At 38.6% G+C, this 23646-nt stretch overlaps 1 protein-coding gene across 1 annotated transcript; it reads right to left on the reverse strand.

The window, feature by feature from the left end:
• Positions 1 to 10022: 10022 nt before the first annotated feature.
• Positions 10023 to 11330, reverse strand: LOC139189751 (uncharacterized). The gene is made up of 4 exons (XM_070808936.1): positions 10953 to 11330; positions 10735 to 10830; positions 10564 to 10644; positions 10023 to 10481 (listed from the first exon to the last, which is right to left on the reverse strand). Exons 2-4 carry the CDS (start codon positions 10750 to 10752, stop codon positions 10254 to 10256), a joined length of 327 nt encoding a protein of 108 aa, XP_070665037.1. The 5' UTR covers positions 10753 to 10830; positions 10953 to 11330; the 3' UTR covers positions 10023 to 10253.
• Positions 11331 to 23646: the final 12316 nt, after the last annotated feature.

Consider the following 23646-nt stretch of genomic DNA (forward strand, 5'->3'; position numbering starts at 1 on the left):
TCACCTTATTTCTTTGTATTTTTGTAAATAATCTCTGTCAGGCATCCTTATGTATACAATTCATATACTGTGTTGTATTTTGGAAACTGAGAAAAAAGGATTTTTCCTTATATTGTTGCCCCTCTAATATGTTATGTTCCATCATAATTAACTAGAGTATTGAAAACCGTCATATTGATCACCGTGTAGTTCTTATATTTGATAGTTGATCCTAATTTCTGTTCCTAGGCGGCCTGAGTTTATTTGTTATTCCTCCAATTATATAGGTGGAATTGGAGGAACCCTAATCACTATATTAAGGATGTCCCTGCTTTCGTAAAATACACGTTCCATTCCGAGCAAACCCTATTATTGCTGGAACACTTCCGCTTGTTGAAAGTAGAAGACTCATTTGTCCTCCGCAAGAGCCATGTCTTGCGTATTCCAAAGATAAATCAATTGTAATTGATTTATTGTAATTTTGGTTTATCAAATCCATTATCCTTATGTCTTGTTGTTCTTATGATTTCAGAAATATCTTACAGTTCAATCCATGTGCTTTTTATTTACCATAAAATGAAAATTAAAGAATGCTAACAATCTTCTCATTTAAACAATTTCGGGTCTAATTCTCATCCTATAATGTTGCACAATTATCCAAATCGTTTAACCTCGATGGGATAATTAATTTAGGTGATTGACATTTTAATCCACCAAATAAATTAGCATTTTAACTCCTGCCCTGTTCAACCAAGATAAAACTTAAAAGGAAATGACAATTAGTACTACGGTCTAATGGTACTGCTCTTCACTTGTAAGTGAGAGGTCCTTCGTTTCATTCACGCCAAAAGCAATTTCTAACCAAATTCTTATGGCTAATGAGGATTTGCAACTAATTAACAAAGTCCAATGAATTGGATTATGATAAAAACAAAAGATTACTTAGACATGAACGTTAGCAATTGGAACTTAAGAATATTGTGTCCAACGAGATTAGGTGTGACCTATGTACCAAAAAAGAGATAGGAATAGACTATTACAGAGAACCTGTATTGACCATTTAAGACCTCTTATATATTTCAATGTTCTTCTATTTTTCCCACGAGAGTCCTACATGGCAAGTATCACTACTAGGAGTAACTTTTTGGGCGACAAAGGGGAAAGTGTCGTGCAATGGTCAAAACCGTCACCGGAAACATTGAACGGCAAGAGAGCGTCACGCAAATTCTGTTGCACAAAGCTCGTGACGTTAGTCGTTGTGCGACGGAGGAAAACTCTTCGTCGCTCAAAATGAAGATTGTGCGACGGAACTGGTGGTCGTTGCTCGTACCGAGCGACGAAACTAGGTTTCAACCCCCAAATTCTTGCGCGATGGACATACGGATTTGACCCACAAACTCTTGCGCAATGGACATGCCGGTTCAACCCATAAACTGTTGCGCGATGGACATGCATGTTCAACACACAAACTCTTGCGCGAAGGATATAGAGGTTGTCGCAGTAAGATTTTAAAATTAGTTTTTTAAATAATTTATTATTTATTTATAAATTAGTTTTTTTAAATAATTTATTATTTAAATTTTTTTTCGTTTATGTAAAAATGAATTTAATGAAATTAAAAATAGAAAATATAAAGACGAATATTGATTAAAAAATTATTGTAAATGTACATACAATGGAAAAAAAGTATTTTTAAATTTGAAAACAATTTAAAACAAAACTAAAAAAAGTAGTCCTCAACGTTACAATTGCCAGCTAGTGGTGTTGTTGCTGTGTTAGGGGGGTGGGAGGTTGTAGCTGCTGTGGCGGGGGGTTGGGAGGTTGTTTCTAGAGGTGGTTCAACGTCAGGGAATTGAATTCCAGAGATTGGAAGTGTACAATGTATTTGGTGCATCAAATTGTTTTGGGCTGCAATGTGAGATTGCTGGGCCGCAATCTGCTACTTCATGCCGCCACTTTAGATGTTAGTGTTTGGACCTCTTTAGTTCTCTGCCTGGAACATGAGGCAGCCGGGTCCCGAAGGCGGGCTTTCCCAAGCCCCCGGTGAACATTCCTATGCCGATGACCGAGGGTTTGATCAAGTGTGGCTATCATGATCTGAAACCCAACATCTTTAGGGGGAACCACCTCCTTGATCGGGGTCTCTAGGGGAAGCTGGGAAGCCACCTTCTCCAAAACGGTCTGGCCCTTCTCCACCATGGTGGACTAGAAAAATGAAAAAAAATAAAAAATTAATATGAATGTACATGTAATTAATATTAATACTAATTGAATATTAAAAATTTTAAATCACTTACATGAAGCTGCTTCGTCAGCTCATCCCTGGCCAAGCGTACACCTCTTTAAACATGTCAATTTCAAAAAACTTTGACCCCCCTAAAAAAATTTAAAAAGTGTTAACATAGATTACCAATTGTGTAATAAAGAGTAAAAGGATTGAAAACTTAAAATAAATATATGGTTACCTTATGTCGCTCCTCCAACCTATAAGAGAAGTGTCGTGAGCCGGATTGGTGAATAAGTTTCTTCTTCAACCGATTGATCAAGTTTGTCTTCACTTTTTCTGTTGAATTAAAAAAAAAAGTATTAGTTTAGATATTTATACCAAATGAATGAAAAAATGATTTTTTTTTAAATTGTAAATTTTTTTATTAATATATTATTGAAATATATATTGTACGTACCAAGTATTTCTTGTCTTGAAAATGGCCATAGAGCCACTCCCATTTATCTCGACGATCCACCAGCTCTATAGGGCACCCAACTTCTAGAGCAACCTCCGGACCGTCATATAGCTCTGAATGCTTGTGGAGGTCGCTCTTCTATTGAATGAACCTACTGGAGTAAAGGGCGTTGATGTACTGCATTTGATTGGCATCAAGGTTGGAGAGCTTATAGTGATGCTACAAAACTCAACAAATGAATAGTAGTTAATTTTTATAATCTTTGTATACTTTAATAAAAATTTAGTATTGTAAGGTTGAAAGTACTTACCCATAATTCATGAAGAACGACGTCCTTGACTTCTTATGGCACAGGCCTCCATGACTCCCACTTGAAGGGGCAATGGTTCCTGATAACGGAGCCAACATCGGTGGCCAATGCATTGTGCTGCTCCTTTGTTGCAGCCGCACGATGTCGAGGATCCCACGTAATGGTGATTTTCTCGGCCATGGTGTGAGTGGTCTATACCGTCTTAGGTAGTCTGCAAGGGCCCCTAGTTTTTTTTATTTTTATTTTTTGACCTACAAAATAAACAAGGTACACATTAGACAAATTCTAGTTTCTACCGAAAATTCGACAAAACCTCCCCTAAAACTATAACATTTCCTAAAACCTAGAGACAATATAGCAACAAAAACAACACATCCACCCAACAATTCAAATAGTTTATACCAATTGGGGATGTTAAAACAAAACTTACAACTTGTTGATATGACTTCAATTTACTCTGTGCTACTAAACAATAATTAATATAGGTCAAAATGACAATTCAAATTAACTAGCTAGCATGCATGTTATTCTCTGCATAAATTAAAGGGATTATCTCATCGTTGACAAAGAAAGACGTAAAGCAGGTTGATTGCTATTTATCTTAGCATAGTTAGAAGAATATAACAATCTTTTGCAGCTACAGATCAAACTATTCAAACCAATAAAATCCACACCTATTTGTGTCAATGAAAGTAGTAGGGAAAATGGTTATATGTGTGTGTGTGTGCATGGGAGAAACAATTCAAAATAATACAAAATACTCTAGTTGCAAGATAGCTTAAGACTGGAAAACATTTGTATCCATTAATGGAGACTATTCTGAATTAATGTTTGTAGTACATCTACAAGCTAAAACTTGAGAAAATATTAGAAACCAAATGTGCCACTTGTATATTTGTAAGGAACACATCATTATGGCTATGAATAAAGATGAAACCATAAGCAAGCTTATCAATGAAAAAAGAAAGCTTACATGTCTGGGACCCTACTCCATGGATAGAGGAAGCCTCACTAGATGGCTGAGCCTCCTCAGAACTCCGAGGCTGTCGATGAGTCCTTCAGGCGCTTAGGACAGGATGCGTCACCGAAGAAGTCGATGACGCAGAAGCCGTAGACACTGTTGACCCCAAAGGCGTGACTGGAGGGACACCCGTCGTGCCTATATCAGGTGTGGTGGTGGCAGTAACATTACTTCCTGGAGAAGGTGTTTGACTGCCCCTACTAGTTGCCTGCCGGTTTGATATTAAGTTCGACATCTACAAAAACAATCATGAATCTATTTAGACATCATCTTATTATATGCATTTCATTTCACATATATAAGGTGAATGAAAACATGAGATAGTAATAAAATTGAGTATTGCAAGGAACATGTTTTTTCATAAAAGCAAACAAACAAATTGACCCATTTACAATAATCTTCAAATGCATGCCATTACAAAGTTAAAACCAACATATTATCAAATCAATAATCTTCAAACACTTTTGGGCATACAACATTTTTATGCACTGAAGAAGATCACTTATAGATGCGATGAAGAACTCAGAAAAAGAGAAAATGGAAGAATCTTGCAATCTTTCTAAAAAAATATCAGAGTTGGTTACAAAGAATATTCTCACCACTATTTATACTAGATACAAAGCTTAATGACTAAGCAATCCTTATAACTACCCAACTCACTAGATTATGAGACATGTAATACATCACCAATTACCCATGTCATCATCTAAAACCATCCATATCACTCAATGCCTTGGTGCGAATTTGAATAAAAATAAATGGAAAGAGTATGAGGACATGAACTTATATATCATTTATTTAATTAAGAGGCAAAGAATGAAATTATGAAATTAAGTGTTGAACCCTCAACCATGAGCAAATTACATTTGTGAGGAGGAAGATGCTATTTAGCCCAACAAGTAATAACCATTAGATATTCTAAATTTAAATCTCACGATTGACAATCGTACGATTAAAAAGTTGGATTATATCCCTCATGCATATATAGCCAATATGAAATTTAAAGGTATCAGAGAATCCGAATAACTAGCAAAATGCCATTGTCATAGTCATGATTAATCCCTAAGAACATTTGATATGGATTTTAGGTAGTTGATCGTAAGGCATATCTTATTAACTTCTTTACATATATAAATGTTATGCTAACAAGATCCCAAGTTAGGTAAATATGTATTGGAGCACTAAATATAGTAATGGTTATCTAAATGTACAAACTAGGGATTTTGAAAGATAACTATAAGAAGGAACTAACAAAAAGTCTATGTGATGAGGTTTCTTTTCAGTGCAGGAGTGTGCTAGGAACCTCAAGACTTAATTGAATGCTTCTTCCCATGTTGTGTATCATGAGAGCACGACTTGGACATATATAGTGTCTTCTTTATTCTTAAAGTTTCCTTATTTATACTCCACCAAACCACCAAAAAGAAAAGCCAAAAAAGCACAATTTCACAAGGTCATCAATATCTTGTTCTATAAACTCAAGGAGGCAACACCATATGTTAAATAAATCTCAGGATCAGAACTTGACATGAAAATATATAAAGTTGTTAAAAACAAAATGATGAATAAACTATGAGCAATCAGCTCTAGAGGATAACATATAGCAATGGGAAAAAGTAAGCAGACTTGAGAAGAAAATAAAGGACCATACATGCAATATCCTTTAGTACCAAAAAAGTTGCTCATTTGCTTGGTAAACTGTTTAACTCCTTTATTAGAGCACTGGTCTTCAATGCATGTCATGATGAATGAAGCATTAGAATGCAGAAAGAGCGTAAGAATGCAATAATAAATAATAGTAAGAGAAGAAATGAATTCTTAGTTTGAATGATCTACAAAGTTAATAAAATCCAGGAAAGAACCACTCAAATATATGAAAGGAGACTAAAAGAAGAACTAAAATGGATGATGTTCATAATCCAACAAAAAATAGTTGACAAATAATATTAGATTGACTAAATTCAAAGGAAACTAGGTATCGCTATAAATGTTAAACTTCTTTTAAAAAATACAACACATGAAAAATAAAAAATCATCTACAAAAGAGTTGGCATGGAAATGTTTGAAACAAAAAATGCACACCACCAAATCAATCCATACAATGCTACATCGGTTTAGCATCGAATCCTTTCATGATAAACACAAAACAAGCAGAACCACGTGATTATAAGTTACAACCGAAAACAGACATCAACTTCATTCACGTTTGTATTTTGACACCAAAATCATTCAATCACCAGCCACCATTTGACGACTCAATTCAACACATCATGCTGAAATGATAAAACAATGTCTACTCAATAAAGTCCTATCTAACTTGAACCCTAATTTTACCACAAGCACAACATAAAATTGGAGACACTCATCAGTGAATATTTTAGTAACTGACAATGATATTGACAAACAACAAACATCTGTTAAGATTTTATCAACTGACAATGATATTGGCAAACAAGAAGTCACAACATACAATTCAATCACATAAACCTGAAACAACATCGTTCAAATCCAAACTCTATGAATCCTGAAATAAAATTGACAAAGTAATTGCAAGAAATACACCGTTCAATCAACACTTGAATTATAATTTTAAAGGCTAGTTTACAACCTGGGATGAATGTATAGCTGCATGCATGGAGATGTAACCCAGGATTCACAATTCAAACCCAATTCCAACCCTAAACTCGTAACCCAAGATTCCCAATTCCCTAAATCCCAAACCAATTTTAACCTTAAATCCCTAAATGTTGTAATTACTGGGTGCTTACCTAGTAATGTTGCGGCGGCTGGGAGAGGGTGTGGTGTCAGAGCGTGGCGGATGCGATAGGGAGATTGACAGAGAGACAAAGAAACGAAGAGAGTGCAAGAGAGGGAGATATGAGCTTGAGTGAGTCTGAGATAGAAAGAGAAAGAGAAAGGGGGAGAGAAGATTGAGTGAGTCTGAGATAGAGAGAGAAAGAGAGAGAGAGAGAGAGAGAGAGAGAGAGAAAGAGAGAGAGTTAAGGCGCCAAATTAAAAACACACCCAATTTTGGCAAAAAAAACCAAATTTTTACATGTTTGCGTGACGAGGGTGTTTAAACTTTCGTTGCACCACCAGTTTTTTTTTTTAAAAAGAAAAATGAATTTTAAAATATTTGCGCAACAAAGATTTATAAAATGTCATCGCGCAAATCTGTAAATTTAATTTACTTTTTTTTTTAAATAATTAAGTATTTTTTTTTTTAAATTAGTTTTGTTAGAAATTTTAAATGAAACTTTTGTTTGTATACAAAATAAATACCATTCAATACATATTATTACATTTACATCACAATTTTTCATCAATCGTTGTCTGAACTAGAATAAATATCATCACTATTGTCAGATTCAGACTCCCATTCCTCCTCATATGTAGGCACGTCAACATCGTTGTTTGCGCGCTCACATGCATTGTATTGCGGTAGATCCTAGAGGTCAATCATAATGGAATCTATTGGTATTTCAATTTCAGGACCTTCGGCTACCTGATATGGTTCTTATACAATAGTCATATCCCATAATGTATTTGCACCAAGTGCCATTGAAGTCTCCAATTGTTGGTCAACAACGTCAACATAATCGTCATCAACAACATGATCACGGTCCGGAATATCATACAACCCTTTGTGCTCAATCTTTTGAATTAGTTTCCATCCCCTCCCGCCCTTAGGGTCATCTATATAAAAAATTTATTTCACCATCATTGCCAAAATGTAGGGGTCATCATTATACCAACATATGTTAGTGTTGACCGATAGCAAACCATCGTCTCGCTTAACACCTCAACCCCGACGTGGGTTTGTATCAAACCAGTGACACTTAAACAAGATAACTTGACATCGGTCTTTGAAAAGCAATTGCACAACACTTATCAGTTTTTCGTAGAAATCAATGTCTGCAATGTCACCCGCACCCGAGACATGTATCCCACTATTTTGTGTACAAAGCTTGTCATCGCGATCAGCTGCCAAAAACTTGATGCCATTTACATGACAGCTGGAGTACAATTATGTGCTTTAGGGCCCAATCGCCAAGTTGTACAATTCTTCAGTGTAAGTGGGCGAATTGATTTCCTTTGATTTCTTCACCAAAATAAATGAGAAAAAGTTGTCGTGTTAGTTTAACATTTACAATTATGCAAATAACCCAAGACACAAACAACTTATATTTTCACGAAACCATCGAGGAAACAATTCATGATTCTCTTTGGCATATAAATGTGAAGGATGTTCCACTTCATCAACTCTTCATGCTCATCTAGGTACATAATTGTCTTGTCACAATTGTTAAGTACAAACCAATGTGCTACCTCCATGTCCATTTTGTCAAGCGACTCCCCTCTTCATGCTCATCTAGGTACATAATTGTCTTCTCACACCACCGTCATTACTGTGTTGTTGTCGGTTGAACGTTGTCTCAACGTCTTGTAGGTACATTGCATAAAATGTAAGCGACTCAAATCCAACCCATGCCTCCACAATTGATCCGTCGGGATTTGCCCTGCTCCATATGCTCTTTTTTAATTCACCAAGTAGTCTTCATCAATAAACAAATTATCGTAGAAAATTAGTCAAATTGTACATACATCACGAACTAAATTATTTATGACAATTATATACCTTTTTATTGGATTCATCCATTGATAGTTGACGGGTTGGGCTAGAAGTGCCTCATCCGACAAGTGAATCATCATGTGGATCATGCTTGTTCAAACTTGCATAGCACTTCAATAATATCATCGCACAACTATTTAACATCGGAATTTCGCAAAGATCTTGCAGTTAATTGAGAAAAATATCTCGCCAACAACGTAATCGGCTTCACCAAGTCTTCGGGCAAAAGGTGTCGAATTCCCACTAGGAGAAGGCATTGAAGTATGACATGACAATTATGACTCTTAAGGCCGACATCCACGTTTGCACAACGGCTGATGTTTAAAGCATACCCATATGGAAACTTTACAGAATCAAGTCCTTTCAGATACAAAATCAATCACTCAACAACTTTTGCAGTTGAGTTGTCTAGACAGAGCATCAATGCCACCATCATCTTGTTTTGGAGCAGTGGGTGAAGTCCAACGATTCCCTTTGAATTGATGGTGCTTGTTCTTCAAGACACTGTAACCTATCCAGTAAGGAGTCAAAGGTTTCCTATATTCTTAAAGTCCTTAAAATCTAAGGATTGGCACGTGCACAAGTACTTATATTCCTAAGGATGCAATATACCAATATATATTCCTAGATATCCTCTGGGATTCTTCTGGCTTATACGGATCCCATATCTTAAAAGATCTCTATCTCAACTAGTATAAACACACCCTTCTAGGGATCGTCTCTTATAACGCAATTAGCGCACACTTATTCTCTAGCCTACTGTTTGACTCTCATAATATTGCTTACTAACCTGACCATTGGAGAGCATTTGACTCGCTACTAAATTAAACAATTTGCACGACGAGGGAGATTTTGTCAAGCAAAGCATTCTTAGCTCGCACAAAAACTATGGCGACTAGAAAATCGTCGTGTAGATTTTTTCGCGCAAAGTTCGTGAAAAAAGACATTGCACAACGAACAATTTCAAATTCGTCGCGTATCTAAACAATTGCACGATGCTTTACCACTCGTCGCGCTAAAGTTATATGGACAAAGGTTTTTGTCATACAATATAAAAGGGTACAAATGTGCTTTGTGACTAGTTTGTCTCGAAAAGTTTGCGCGATGAAAAATGTAAGAGGTGCGTGGTAATGTGCAACGAAGTATTAAGACATGCTTAATTTTGCGCAACAACCGGTCAGCGTCGCTTAAGTGTAATTTTTAATAAAAAAATAAATAGAATAAAAGGAAAATTAAAAAGAAAAGATTTCATACTAATGACAAAAAAAAAGCAACTTAATGAATAAAAAAACAATTTTTATTTATAATATAAATCAAAATGTACATACAAATATAAAATTCTAAAAGAAAGTCGAAACAAAACTATGAAAAAAAAACGGAAAAATCTGTAGGCATATCGTTCGAAGGTGCTTGGTAATCTTGATGCTGGTTAGGGATGGGGTCGAAGGTCGACGAGCCTGATTGCTATGCTTGCTTGGTGTGGAAGGGCTTTGAGGGCGATGGTGCAGAAAAACCGGGGAGACGTATTTCGGAGGAACTGAGGGCTTGTACAAGCATTGACATTTGAGACTTGTACGATGCCAGCTCACACCTCAGGCCAGCGACTTCCTACGTTAAAGCGGTAACCTAGCCCTTTGACTGCGAGGATGATGAGGCTCCACTTTCCCGTCTCTTGGCATTTCCCATCCCTTGACAATATGTCTCTGGCCTCCGATCGAAAGTTTGATCCAACGTCTCTATCACGATGTGAAACCTTGCATCTGTAGGGGGATCCACAGACTCGATCGACATGTCCAAAGGAAGTTGGGAGGCGGATTCCTGAAGTACCGACTGACTCTTCTCCACCATAGTCGTCTGTAAAAAAAAAAAAGGATTATTAATAGAAAACAATTTGAAATAATTTGTATAAATGTTTAATTCATAAGAAATTACTTACATGAAGGGACTCGGTCAACTCATCCCTAGGCTGAACATAAACGTCAGCAAAGACGTCGATCTTCGGAAATTTTGAACCCTCCTGAAATTGAAAAAGATAAGGAAAATGTTAGTACGAAAAAAAAATTATTAGCGACATTTTAAAATTGGAAATGAAAGCTGTAATATATACCTTCCATCGCGCCTCCATCCTGTAGGAGAAAGGCCTCGAACCCGAATGTTGGAGAAGAGTCTTCTTCTCCCGATTGATCTTGTTCACCTTCACCTTCTTCAGTTATACAAAAAATAAACGTATTAGTTGTAATACTTAAAGAAAATTAAAAAATAATAATAAACATTAGTAAAAATTCAAAAAAAGTAAAATGAAAGAAGTCGTAATTAAAAACACACCACATAGCCTGGCTCCTGAAAATGACCTCAAAGCCAAACCTAACTATCTTGTCAGTCCTCCAACTCCTTTGGACAACCCTTCTCAAGAGTGACCTGTGGATCATCAAATTGTTGGAAAAATTGGTGCAGGTCACCCTTCCACTGCTTGTAGTGTTTGGAGAAGAACCTATTGAGGTACGCGAACATGTCCTCATCCATGTCCTCCAAATTGTAGTTTGTCTGCAATGTAACAAATATTTTGAAAGTATTAGTAATAAAGGATAGTAATAAATATAAATATATAAATTTTACATGAAAAGCATTAAAAAGGCAACGCTGCTTACGGATAATTGATTGCGCACTGCGTTCTTTGTCTCCTCCAGCATTACCTTCAAAGACTTCCACCACATAGGGCAAAAGGTTCGCACGACATGCCTAATGTTGTGGGCCAATGCACTATGTTGGTCCGCCATTGGTGCTGCCCGATGTCGCTTATCGTATCCGATTGGGATACGACCGTTGGTCATCCGGGTGACCTTCGCCGTCTTCAATTGTAGACAAGGTCCTCGGGTGTTATTCTTCGCTGCAAAGAGATGAAAAAAAATCATTAACCCAAAACTAATAACATATCCTACTAAAATTTCGGCATAACCTCCCTTATAATTAAGACATTTCCCAAAACCTAAACATAACATAAATAATATACGCATCCAACACAATGATCACAATAGTTCAATAAAAGGTTTGGAACGATGACAACTTTTTAATCCTTACATGGCATAACTTAACAAATTGAACCTAAAATAAAAAAACTCAGTTAACATGGGAATGAGGGAGTGAATTAGGATTGTATACCTGGTCGTGTACCTGAGGTATCGGTTGTGGATCCCAATGGCGACATCTGGTCCGTAGTGCTGGGGCGCCGGTGAGTGTGTCGGGTGCTAACAGGTAACACCACCGAAGAAGTCGACAATGCCCGTATCTATGGGACTGGAGGACCAACTAGGTCAACCAGATTGACTGGTGTATGGTCCATCTCTGCTAGAGCAGTGGCGGTAGTAGTAGGTGTGGTCGTCGGACTAGGTGTAGCTGTCGGACTAGGTGTAAAAGTTATCGCCCTCCGGGTTCTAATGAGGTGTGACATCTACAAAATTGGAAATCAATTTGTTTCGTACACAAAGATTTAACTTACCGTACACATGCTAATAGTTTCAACTGAAATTTAAAACAAAATTTAAAAACCCTAATTCTAACTAATTCTAAACCCAATTCAAGTTTGGCAGAAACAAAACTTAAAACTGATATACTATACATAAACTAATCAATTCAGATAGGTTATAGACCCAACAATTATAACTTATAAGAAGAAACTAGCATAAAGGAGTAGTTGGAGGCAAAATCATAGCCTATGAGTGTATGCGTCCGTCTGTATGTACATGCTCTGTGCGTGAGTGTGTGTGTGTGTACTTTGTCTGTTTGTGTGTCCATGTATATATGCTGATTTTGGGTGTGTGTGTGTGCATGTTGATGTATGCTAATTTTCCATGTACTCTGTGTGTGTGTGTGTGTGTTGATGTATGCAAGTTATGTGTGTATGTACTAAGCAAAATAATTTCAAACAGTTTCCATCATAATTACTTAATAGTTTCACATGTAGTAATAATTTCACAGGTAGTAATGAGAAAATGGACCATATAAAGTGATTCTCAGTCTCTTTAAACATCCACATTACATATAGAAATCATATGACTATTGGATATAAATAGAGCTTGATAACTGGAATAATTAACAATGCAATATATTTATAAAAGAGTGAGTAGTAGCAAATAATAGTTTCTATCTATTTAGGAGTCAAGACTTTCGAGAGAGAACCATTAGTAGGCTAATTAAGCTATTTATGTTCTTCAAATTAAAAAACCCCACTACCCTATTTCTATAACTATCTCTGTCTAATTGTATGACTAACTAATTAAGCTACAACACTATTTCTTTAACAAAGTCATACATTCTTCACATTGAAAATAAAAAAGTTACTGCAGTTAATAAGAAAAATTCAATCAAGAGCGAGATAAGGCCCACTCAAAAACTGAGGAACATAGCTAAAGATAAGTAGCAGAAACCCCAATTTTGCAACCAAATTTTTTAACCAACATCCAATTCCAAAGTTCAACACCAAAGTAGCAGAAACCCCACTTGAAAATTGAGCACCACAACTAAACATAAGTACCACGTTGGTCGTTTAGTTACTATCACATTCGTTTGACTTATATTAACCGTAACAATACTCTACTTGTCTGAGAAATCCATAACCAATTTTCTAAGTTTGGTTCCTTTCCAAGAAGGAAGGAGCTACAAATTTTCCAGATTATGCATTCTGCATAATCCAACAACTACATCTAGCAACCAACATAAAAAATTTCAACAAATATCCAAATCAAATACCAAAGTAGTAGAAACCCCAATTGAAAAACCGAGGAACAAAGCTAAATTGTTGTCTTCATGATTTCTTGTTTAAGAAGAGCGGGCCAAGCAACAAGTTGTTTGTTTAGTTACTAGTACATTTAATTTAATTGTAACAATACTCTACTTGGATAAAGAAATCAATGTTATTGCATTCGTTTCTAGGAAAGGGAACTGCAACTCAATTACCATAACGGAACGACCGAATAAAAATTATTATAGGGTGGGAAACCAATTGTCTAACTTAGGTTACTTTCCAAGAAAGAAAGAGTGTAAACATTTTCTAGGTTCTGCATTCCGCAGATTCCACCTACATCTAGCAACAAACATCAAGTTTTTCAACCAAAAACTTCAACCAACATCCAATGTCAAAATCTAACAGCAAAGTAGCAAAGACCCCACACAGAAAACCAAGGAACAAAGCTAAAGATAGTAGTAAGTTCATTTAGTTCCATTATTTCTCAACACACTTAATCACTTTGCATGGTAATAAGAAAAATTCAATCAAGAGTGAGACAAGGCCCTAATTCTAACCCTTTACTTGAAATTATAAAACCCCTAATTTAAGAACCCTAATCTAACCCCTAGTGAAGCACCCTAAATCTAACCCCCAATTTAAGAAAACCTAATCTAACCTAACTGCCCAAAATCGTTCCCCTAATTTAAGACCTAAATCTAACCCCAATTAAGAACCCTAAAAACTCTAATTTAAGAACCTCAATGTAACCCCCAATTTACGAACCCTAAATCTAACCTGACTGCCCTAATTCTAACCCCCAATTTGAAAAAGAAAAAAAAAACCCTAATTAACATGGTAAATTAAGAAAATTGAAAATAAAAACTGAAGAGGAAATTACCTCTTGGAGACAAAGACGCGACGACCGGAGAGAGGAACGGAGAGACATATGGAGATACAGATGAAGGAAAGAGAGGGTATCACGTGGGGAAAAAAAGAAGAAGGGGGAAGTGAGGGGAGGAAGGAGAGACACGAGGTTAAAATATAGAATCTTGTGTGACAGAGTCTTTGTCTTGCAAAGCTAAAAAATCGTCGTGCAAGTTTTTTAAAATTTCAGCGAAAAAAAACGCCTTAATTGAATTTTCAGACAGTTGCGCGATGCATACATATATTTCGTCGCGCAAATATACTTTGAGTGACGAAATATATGTATTCGTCATGCAAGTGTCTGAAATTTCAATATTCCCGTGTAAAATTAAAATGCTTGCACGACAAAAAATTATTATGCATCGCGCAATTATGTTTTAAAATCGTTTTTTTTATTTTTTTATTTTGTTTACAATTTATTATAAAATACAAATGTTGATGCACAAAATCAGTGAGGACTTTGGTACAACATAAAGTGTTAAGTTTGTGACCTTCGCTAGATTGCTCCGGTCACTATTGTGGATAAGTATGTAAATGGATAGGGATAGAGAAGCAAACACAAGATGTACGTGGTTCACCCAGATTGGCTATGTCCACGGAGTAGAGGAGTTCTCATTAATTGTGAAGGGTTTACACAAGTACATAGGTTCAAGCTCTCCTTTAGTGAGTACTAGTGAATGATTTAATATAAATGATATTAGGAAATATTGTGGGAGAATGATCTCCTTTTAGAGAAGAGAGTTTCTAGCTTTGTTCTGACATTGACACGTGTCGTGTTGTGATTGGTTTCTGATGTTGACATGTGTCGCGCTGTGATTGGCTTCTGATGTCGACACGTGTCACACTGTGATTGGCCTCTTGGTTGGAGGGAAACTCTTATGGGTCCTTGACGGTATAACGTTGACCGGTGCTCAGTAGTTTCGGGATTGGTCAAGTATGGTACAAACAGTGCTCCCTTAAGTTCCCGAGTGAGGAAAGCTCCTCGGTTGGGGACTTGCAAGATCCAAGCCATTGAGTAATCACGAAACTTCTAAGTACCGAAGTGTGGTATCATTTTCACTTGCCTTATCTGTCTCATATGTAGATGTGGCATCTTCTCTGGAAGTACTTTTCCTCCATCCAAGGGTGGTATCTTTAACCGATGAAGATGCACAAGGTAATGTATCAATTTCACTTGAAGCTTACTTGTAGTTTCAGGCTTGGTCAAGTGCGATACAAACCCTATAGCAGGATTCCCCCAAGTCACCGAGCTAGAAGATTTGCCGAAGGAGGTAACAGACAAGGTAAGCAATTAGACTTCCAAGTAAGCAACCTGGATCAGAGGTTCGACTTTGGCTTCCGGTTGATTGTTTTCCTCTTCCTTGTGTCGTAAACAGCAACAAGGATAAGAAGAAGCAAATGGAGAAGAGATGATATGAGATACTTTTGCTTTTGAAGAAGTAACTTTCCACAGGCTTATTCTTGAACTGGGCTGGAGAGTTTTCTAGTTTCCTCCAGAGTATAAGGTCGACTCAAGAATTTGAGGGTCAAAACAAGTCCATCAAATCTATAGTACGTTCGACCCTGATGATATGGGATACTTTTGCTATTAACAAAGTAGTGGATGTATCGGCACATGTTCTCTTACGCTTGTCTCCACATGCTTCCTTGTATCATTCTCACTTGCCTTATTTGTTCCTCAGGTAGATGTGGTATCTTTTCTGGAAGCATAAGATGTTGAAGATGAGTACTCGAGAGCAATGCCAGGTAAGTAATTAGGCAAGGGGTTCCAGGCAGTCATTTCCTGACTGGAAGCTTGATTCCAAGTGCTGACTGATTGTTTTCTTTCTCCTTGTCTTGTAGGTAAGAACAAGGGCAAAGGAAAAAACAGGGAAAAAACATGATATGGGATACTCTTGCATTTGACCCTGATGATATGAGATACTCTTCCTCTGGTGTGGCTGGTTTACATAGGTATTATTGTGGGGGGGGGGAAGAAAGCTGAGTATTTTGAGAGGCTTCGTTGGGAGTGCCCTCTTAGATACGAGGAAAGGTTGAGCATTTTTGCATGTCTGCCTATCCGTGGAGGATGAAGGTCGACATATATAAGAGTCTCCTTAACAACAAGTAGTAATGCTATTCCTTTACCCTTATTGGTCATAACAATGTAGTGGGAACTACAAGCTTCACGTGTTTTAACTTTGTCAGAGCACTTTGAAAAAGTGGTATGTGGTATTTGGAAAGCTGATGTTGCGTGTCAAGATTGCAGACAAGCTTTATCCAAGGAAATATGGCTCTCAAAGTTCGGAGAGCGGTGGCTCTTCGGTTTTCAAACAAGTAATCCTGTCGGGGATCTAGCTCTCGAGATTCGGAGATCGGTGCCTCTTCAATTTTTGAGAAAGCAATCCTGTTGGGAGTCTGGTTTTTGAGATTCGGAGAGCGGTGCCTCTTCGATTTTTTGAGAAAGTAATCCTGTTAGGAGTTTGGCTCTCGAGATTCGGAGGGTGGTGCCTCTTCGATTTTTGAGCAAGTAATCCTGTTGGGAGTCTGGCTCTTGATATTCGGAGAGCAATGCCTCTACGATTTTTGAGCAAGTAATCATGTTGGGAGTCTGGCTCTCGAGATTTGAAGAGCGGTGCCTCTTCAATTTTTTAGCAAGCAATCTTATTAGGAGTGTTTTCTCGAATGTGAGTAAAGGTTCGGCATTTTTGCCAGTCTGCCTTGCCACGGAGCACGGAGGTTGACACACATAGAGACTTTCTAGTTATCAAGCAGTGGTGCTGTTCCTTTACCCTTGTGGGTAATAGTAGGGTAGCTGGACCTTCAAAATTTATGTGTCTAAACTTTGTCAGAGATCTTTGGCAAAGTTATATGTGGTACCCGAGAAGCTGATGTTGCGTGTGGAAAGTGGTGCCTCTTTGGAATCCGAAGAGTGGTGCCTTTTCGATTTTTGAACCAACAGCCATGTTGCCCTTTCTTTTATAAGGGCACCAATTATGTGCAAGAAGTACATTCAGAGAGTTATTGCTTGTAGGGATTTTCCCCTTACTTCAGAGATTTATTGCACCTCATTTCTCCTTCTTCATTTCTGAGAATGTCTGGCCCATCCGACAGTCGTTTCGACTTGAACTTTGGTGAAAAGGTAGCCATGCCTTCTCAAGACAACATATGGTGCCCATCCTTCTTATCCCCTACTGGTCCTCTTACCATTGGGGACTCTGTGATGAAGAATGATATGACTACTGCGGTGATGACCAGGAACCTTCTCACTCCTAAAGATAACAGACTACTTTCCAAATGATCTGATGAGTTAGCTGTTAAGGATTATCTGGCTCTCAGTGTTTAGTGTGCAGGTTCTGTGTCTAATATGGCCCAACGCTTATTTGCTCAAACCTGCCAAGTTGAATCATTGGCGGCTGAAGTGATAAGTCTCAAACAGGAGATCAGAGGGCTTAAACATGAGAATAAACTGTTGCACAGGCTCGCACATGACTATGCTACAAACATGAAGTGGAAGCTCGACCAACTATAGGAATCTGATGGTCAGATTTTACTTAATCATCAGAAGTTTGTGGGTTTGTTCCAAAGGCATTTATTGCCTTTGTCTTGTGGGGCTGTACCGTGTAATGAAGCTCCAAATGATCAACCTTCGGTTCCTCCTCCTTATGAGGCTTCATTACACGGTACAGCCCATAAGGAGGTTTGAGAATTGTAGTTGCCCTCCATTAATGAAGCTTTTGTTGGCACCATAAATTGGTTTTTCTTTACACTGTCTTGATCAAGAGTGTGTGAAGCTTTTGAGAATTGTGGTTGCCCTCCATTGATGAAGCTCTTGTTGGCACCATAAATTGGTTTTGCTTCACACTGTCTTGATCAAGAGTGTGTGAAGCTTTTAAGAATTGTGGTTGAACTCCTTTGATGAAGCTCTTGTTGGCACCATAAATTGGTTTTGCTTCACACTGTCTTGATCAAGAGTGTGTGAAGCTTTTGAGAATTGTGGTTGCCCTCCATTGATGAAGCTCTTGTTGGCACCATAAATTGGTTTTGGTTCACACTGTCTTGATCAAGAGTATGTAAAGCTTTCTACGAGTTATAGTGTTTGCATTGTTACAAATGAGAAATGTCTGAAGCAAATGCAAAAGGGCTGAATAGCTTGGTCTTCTTATGCCATGCACTGAAGTTGTTATTGGCTTGCAATAAGACTTTGTTGGTAACTATAACTCTTGTTGGGCATAAGTGCTCCCCTAGCTGAGTTGTAAAACTTGAGGGTTTTTGATTATTTGTGAATGCTAGGAGTTCACATGTACAAGTTGTACCACTCATTTTCTGGTTGGTGGAATGATTGATGAGTTGCTTTCATCACTTGGTTGGTGGTACGAATGTGAGTTCCTTCATCACCTTTCATCACATTTCATCACCTGGTTGGTGGCACGGAGATAAGTTCCTTCTTCACCTGGTTGGTGGCATGAGTGGCAAGTTGCCAAATGATATTAGAGTATGGATTGTACATTTCATCACTTGGTTGGTGATATGAAGGAGAATACGGGTTGTACATTTCATCACCTAGCTGGTGGCACGAAGATGAGTTCCTTTTTCACCTGGTTGGTGGCATGAGTGGCAAGTTGCTAAGTGATATTAAAGTATGGGTTGTACATTTCATCTCCTGGTTAGTGGCATGAAGGAGAGTGCGGGTTGTGCATTTCATCACCTGGTTGGTGGCACGAAGATGAGTTCCTTCTTCACCTGGTTGGTGGCATGAGTGGCAAGTTGCTAAATGATATTAGAGTACGGGTTGTACATTTCATCACCTAGTTGGTGGCATGAAGGAGAGTACGGGTTGTACATTTCATCACCTGGTTGGTGGCACGAATATGAGTTCCTTTTTCACCTGGTTGGTGGCATGAGTGGCAAGTTGCCAAATGATATTAGAGTACCGGTTGTACATTTCATCACCTGGTTGGTGGCATGAAGGAGAGTACGGGTTGTACATTTCATCACCTGGTTGGTGGCATGAAGATGAGTTCCTTCTTCACCTGGTTAGTGGCATGAGTGGCAAGTTGCCAAATGATATTAGAGTACCGGTTGTACATTTCATCACCTGGTTGGTGGCATGAAGGAGAGTACGGGTTGTACATTTCATCACCTGGTTGGTGGCATGAAGGAGAGTACGGGTTGTACATTTCATCACCTGGTTGGTGGCATGAAGATGAGTTCCTTCTTCACCTGGTTGGTGGCATGAGTGGCAAGTTGCCAAATGATATTAGAGTACCGGTTGTACATTTCATCACCTGGTTGGTGGCATGAAGGAGAGTATGGGTTGTACATTTCATCACCTGGTTGGTGGCACGAAGATGAGTTCCTTCTTCACCTGGTTGGTGGCATGAGTAGCAAGTTGCCAAATGATATTAGAGTACGAGTTGTACATTTCATCACCTGGTTGGTGGGATGAATGAGAGTACGGGTTGTACATTTCATCACCTGGTTCGTGGCATGAAGAGGAGTTCCTTCTTCACATTTCATCACCTGGTTAGTGAGAATAAGGGCATGGTATCGAGGCACATTGTAGCAAGTGTCAAAAACACAAAGTATGTTGAACCCTTTCGAAGCATAGTTGTCTTATGTATGGATGTGTTGGAATGTATGATGTTTATGTTGATTGATATGAGTCATGCTTATGAATGTTTTGCTATGCATAAAGGGATCCATGCTTTTGATATGTGAACCGTGTTGGTTGTAACACTTAGTATCACATACTTTGTGTCAAAGTACGCATGTTGAAGCTCTGTGTTGGAGTATAAGGGTAGGTCAGCGTAGACCAAGTGTTCCAGTACTAGGACCGCAAAAGACTCAGAAGAAGTTGTCTGAATTCCTTCTTCTTTAAATATTTACCAAATGGCTTGTGTGATAAAAGATCTCAAGCAGTTGAGAGTCAAAACATTTGTAATATGTATGCCTTCTTATAATAGCATTTCCTTTAGTACATAGTCCTCCACTTTGAAAAAGTGAGGCTTGGCCCCATAGTCATAATAGTCGACGGTACGTTCACCCCTAGTTGTCTTGATACGAATTTTTATCCCTCTTGTTGTAATGGGCTTGCTGAGAGTAAAAATCCTTCCTCTTACCAAGAGACAGATACGTTTGGTGACTTAGCGAGTAGCTAAATGAGGCAGGAGATGATGCAATGGGTGTCTGAATGGTCAATATCTCCTCATTTAGTAGAACTTGAATTCCACTTCCCACTTGTTTATAGAGGTTAACCATATGGGGGTTCCCTTCGTATGTCTGTGCTTCCTCGGATGCGTGGTTGTAAGCTTATGCCATCACCTCAGAGTAAGTCTTCCAAGTGTTGGCATTGATCATGTACTTGAAGAAACAATCACGTAGGTCTGCCGTGAAGGCCTTGTAGGCGGTCTTGTCATCTGCCTTAGCGCAGCGAGAATATTCATGGCTGAAACAACCAGCATACTCTTGTAGTGACTCGTTTGGCTTCTGACGAATAATGTACAAGTCATCTGCAGAATGCAAGCGATCGGTCTGGAAGATGTGTTGAGAGACAAACAGTTTCCTCAGTTCCTCAAATGAGTCTACTGTCTCATGTGGAAGATGGAAATACCAGTTTAGAGCTCCGCCAGAGAGGGTGAGGGGAAGAGAAGACGTCACTCTTCGTCGGTGTGCATCCGATATGCCATGGTGGACTCAAAGAGGTTAAGGTGTTCAATTGGGTCCTCCCTTCCAGTATAGAGTTGTAAACCAAGCTTTTGTTTTGTCTTCACTTGAAGGGGGTGTCGAAGATCCTTCTTGTAAGAAGGCCAGGCCTGGGTTGGTTCCAGTCAAGTATCTCAGCCTGACGTTCGGCCTTCAACTTGTTTACTTCCCTAAGGAGCTGTAGGACAAAAGGGTCCTGGGTGGAGTCATGTACCACTGGAATTTTCTTTTGTAAGTCTTCATCGCCTCTTGGAAGTAGGAAAGTTTGAGCAAGGGCGTGTGGTTTTTTCTTGGACTCGTTGTACTGAATTTTAAGGTGAGTCTGTCGGAATACCTCAGAATCCCCTGTACCTTCATATTCCTCTAGGACCTGTCGTTCCTTCCCTAGATTGGCAGCTGTCCTGGGTCGTGGGAGGGGACTGAGTCTTTCAGAAACCCTTGGGTCATTGATCTTCGAGCATATGTGGAAAAGATTCTCTCGACGTTGCCTTAAAAAGTCTCGACAGTCACGATAAACGGCTTTCGATCATTCCAACCCTTCTGTAAGGAGATGTCTTCCTCTACTTCTTCTGTTTCGAGTCGAAGCATCTGGGTTGAGAGAAGTCTCATGTTGATCAATGTTTTGATGATTAGCTCGCTCCTCATCAGGGATACTCATGTCGAATCGAGGTGACCCTCCGTGTTGGGGGGCACCCAGATGATGGTTGATGTCCACAGGGGCAACGAGCTCCCGTGTTTGAGTACGCCTAGTTTCGTGGAGCGTCTCAAAAAGCTTCTTATACTGCTCCTGGAAGACCTCATTCTTCATTGCTATCTTGTTGTTCTGAGCTTCTAGCTCATCGACTTTAGCTTGAAGAATAACCCTATTTCCTTCATTCTTTTGTTGCTTCACACTAGGTGCAATAGGGGTGTCATTCTGTGTGCTGTGGCTTCCTTCACTCCCTCCCCGTGTTGGAGAGGGATGCTTGGTCAAAAGAAAGTGTACGAATGGTGGAAACCAGCTTGGCAAAGCTGAAGAGAGTGGGAATAATTGTCGTTCCCACAGACGACGCCAAATGTTGATGCACAAAATCAGTGAGGACTTTGGTACAACAGAAAGTGTTAAGTTTGTGACCTTCGCTAGATTGCTCCAGTCACTAGTGTGGATAAGTATGTAAATGGATAGGGACAGAGAAGCAAACACAAGATGTACGTGGTTCAGGTAGATTGGCTACGTCCACGGAGTAAAGGAGTTCTCATTAATTGTGAAGGGTTTACACAAGTACATAGGTTCAAGCTCTCCATGAATGAGTACTAGTGAATGATTTAGTACAAATGACATTAGGAAATATTGTGGGAGAATGACCTCCTTTTATAGAAGAGAGTTTCTAGCTTTGTTCTGACATTGACACGTGTCGTCAGGTTACTATCATCATTTTCAATGGCCCATTCCTCATCATTGATAGGTACGTCACCATTGTCATTTGTGCGCACTGGACCATTGTATCGTGGAATATTACCGAGGTCAATTGTGATCGATTGAATCGGTATTTCGATTGAAGATACTTCTTCTATTTGAATTGGTTCTTGGATAAGATTAGTATCTCGGAGTGTTTCCGCACCACTTTCTATCGAAGATTCAGACGTTGGTCAGCAACATTGTCGATGTCATCGTCAATACGGTCTTGTTCTGGTATAGCATACACGTTCCTATGATCCATCTTCTGAACAATTTTCCAACCCCTCCCGGCCTTAGGGTCATCTAGATACACAATTTGTTTTTCCATGGTTGCTAAGATGTAAGGGTCGTAATCGTACCAAGTTTTGGTGGTGTTCACAGATAGTAATCCATGATCTCTTTTCACACTTCCATGCCTATTTGGGTTTGTATCAAGCCACCGACACTTAAATAGGATCACTTGGCACCGGTCTTTGTATATCAATTGCACGACACTTGTTAGTTTTCCGTAGAATTCAATGTATGTACTTTCGCCTCCGCTAGGGACATGAACATTGTTGTTTTGCATACACAACTTGTCATCTTGTGCACTCGCTAAGAACTTGACTCCGTTGACATGACAACCTGAGTACAATTCAATGTGAATCGGTCCTAACGCCAAGTTATATAACTCTTCACTATACGCTGAGGAATTCGATGGTTTCTGTTGATTCACCTAATATTAGACAAACATTTAAACTTGTTAGTTTGAGCAAATTAATTGGAACAATATATATGTCTAATACAAAACACTTCAAACTTACATATTCGAGAAACCACTGCAGAAACAATTCATGGTGTTTCTTGGCATACAAATGTAAAGAATGTGCCTGCTTCATCATATTTTCATGCTCGTCTAGGTATGACAGTGTCTCGTCACAATTGTTGAGTACAAACCAATGTGCTACCTCCATGTCCTTCTTGGAAAATGACTTGTCACAAATCGGATATCCGAATGGTTGAACGATTTGGGCAAAAACTGAAAGTTTCTCCTTTCTCACACCCTCGTCATTATTGCGAGGAGGACGATTGAAAGTTGTCTCAACATTCATTAAATACATTCCACAAAATGTAAGCGCCTCATATGTCACCCAAGCTTGTATAATGGATCATTCGAGCTTCGCTTTGTTTCGTACACTTTTCTTCAAGTCTCTGAGAAGCCTGCCAAAAGAAAATGATACGATACACATATTACTAATCAAAATATATTT

Source organism: Malus domestica, chromosome 12 (assembly GCF_042453785.1).
Source record: "Malus domestica chromosome 12, GDT2T_hap1".
Lineage (NCBI taxonomy): Eukaryota > Viridiplantae > Streptophyta > Magnoliopsida > Rosales > Rosaceae > Malus > Malus domestica.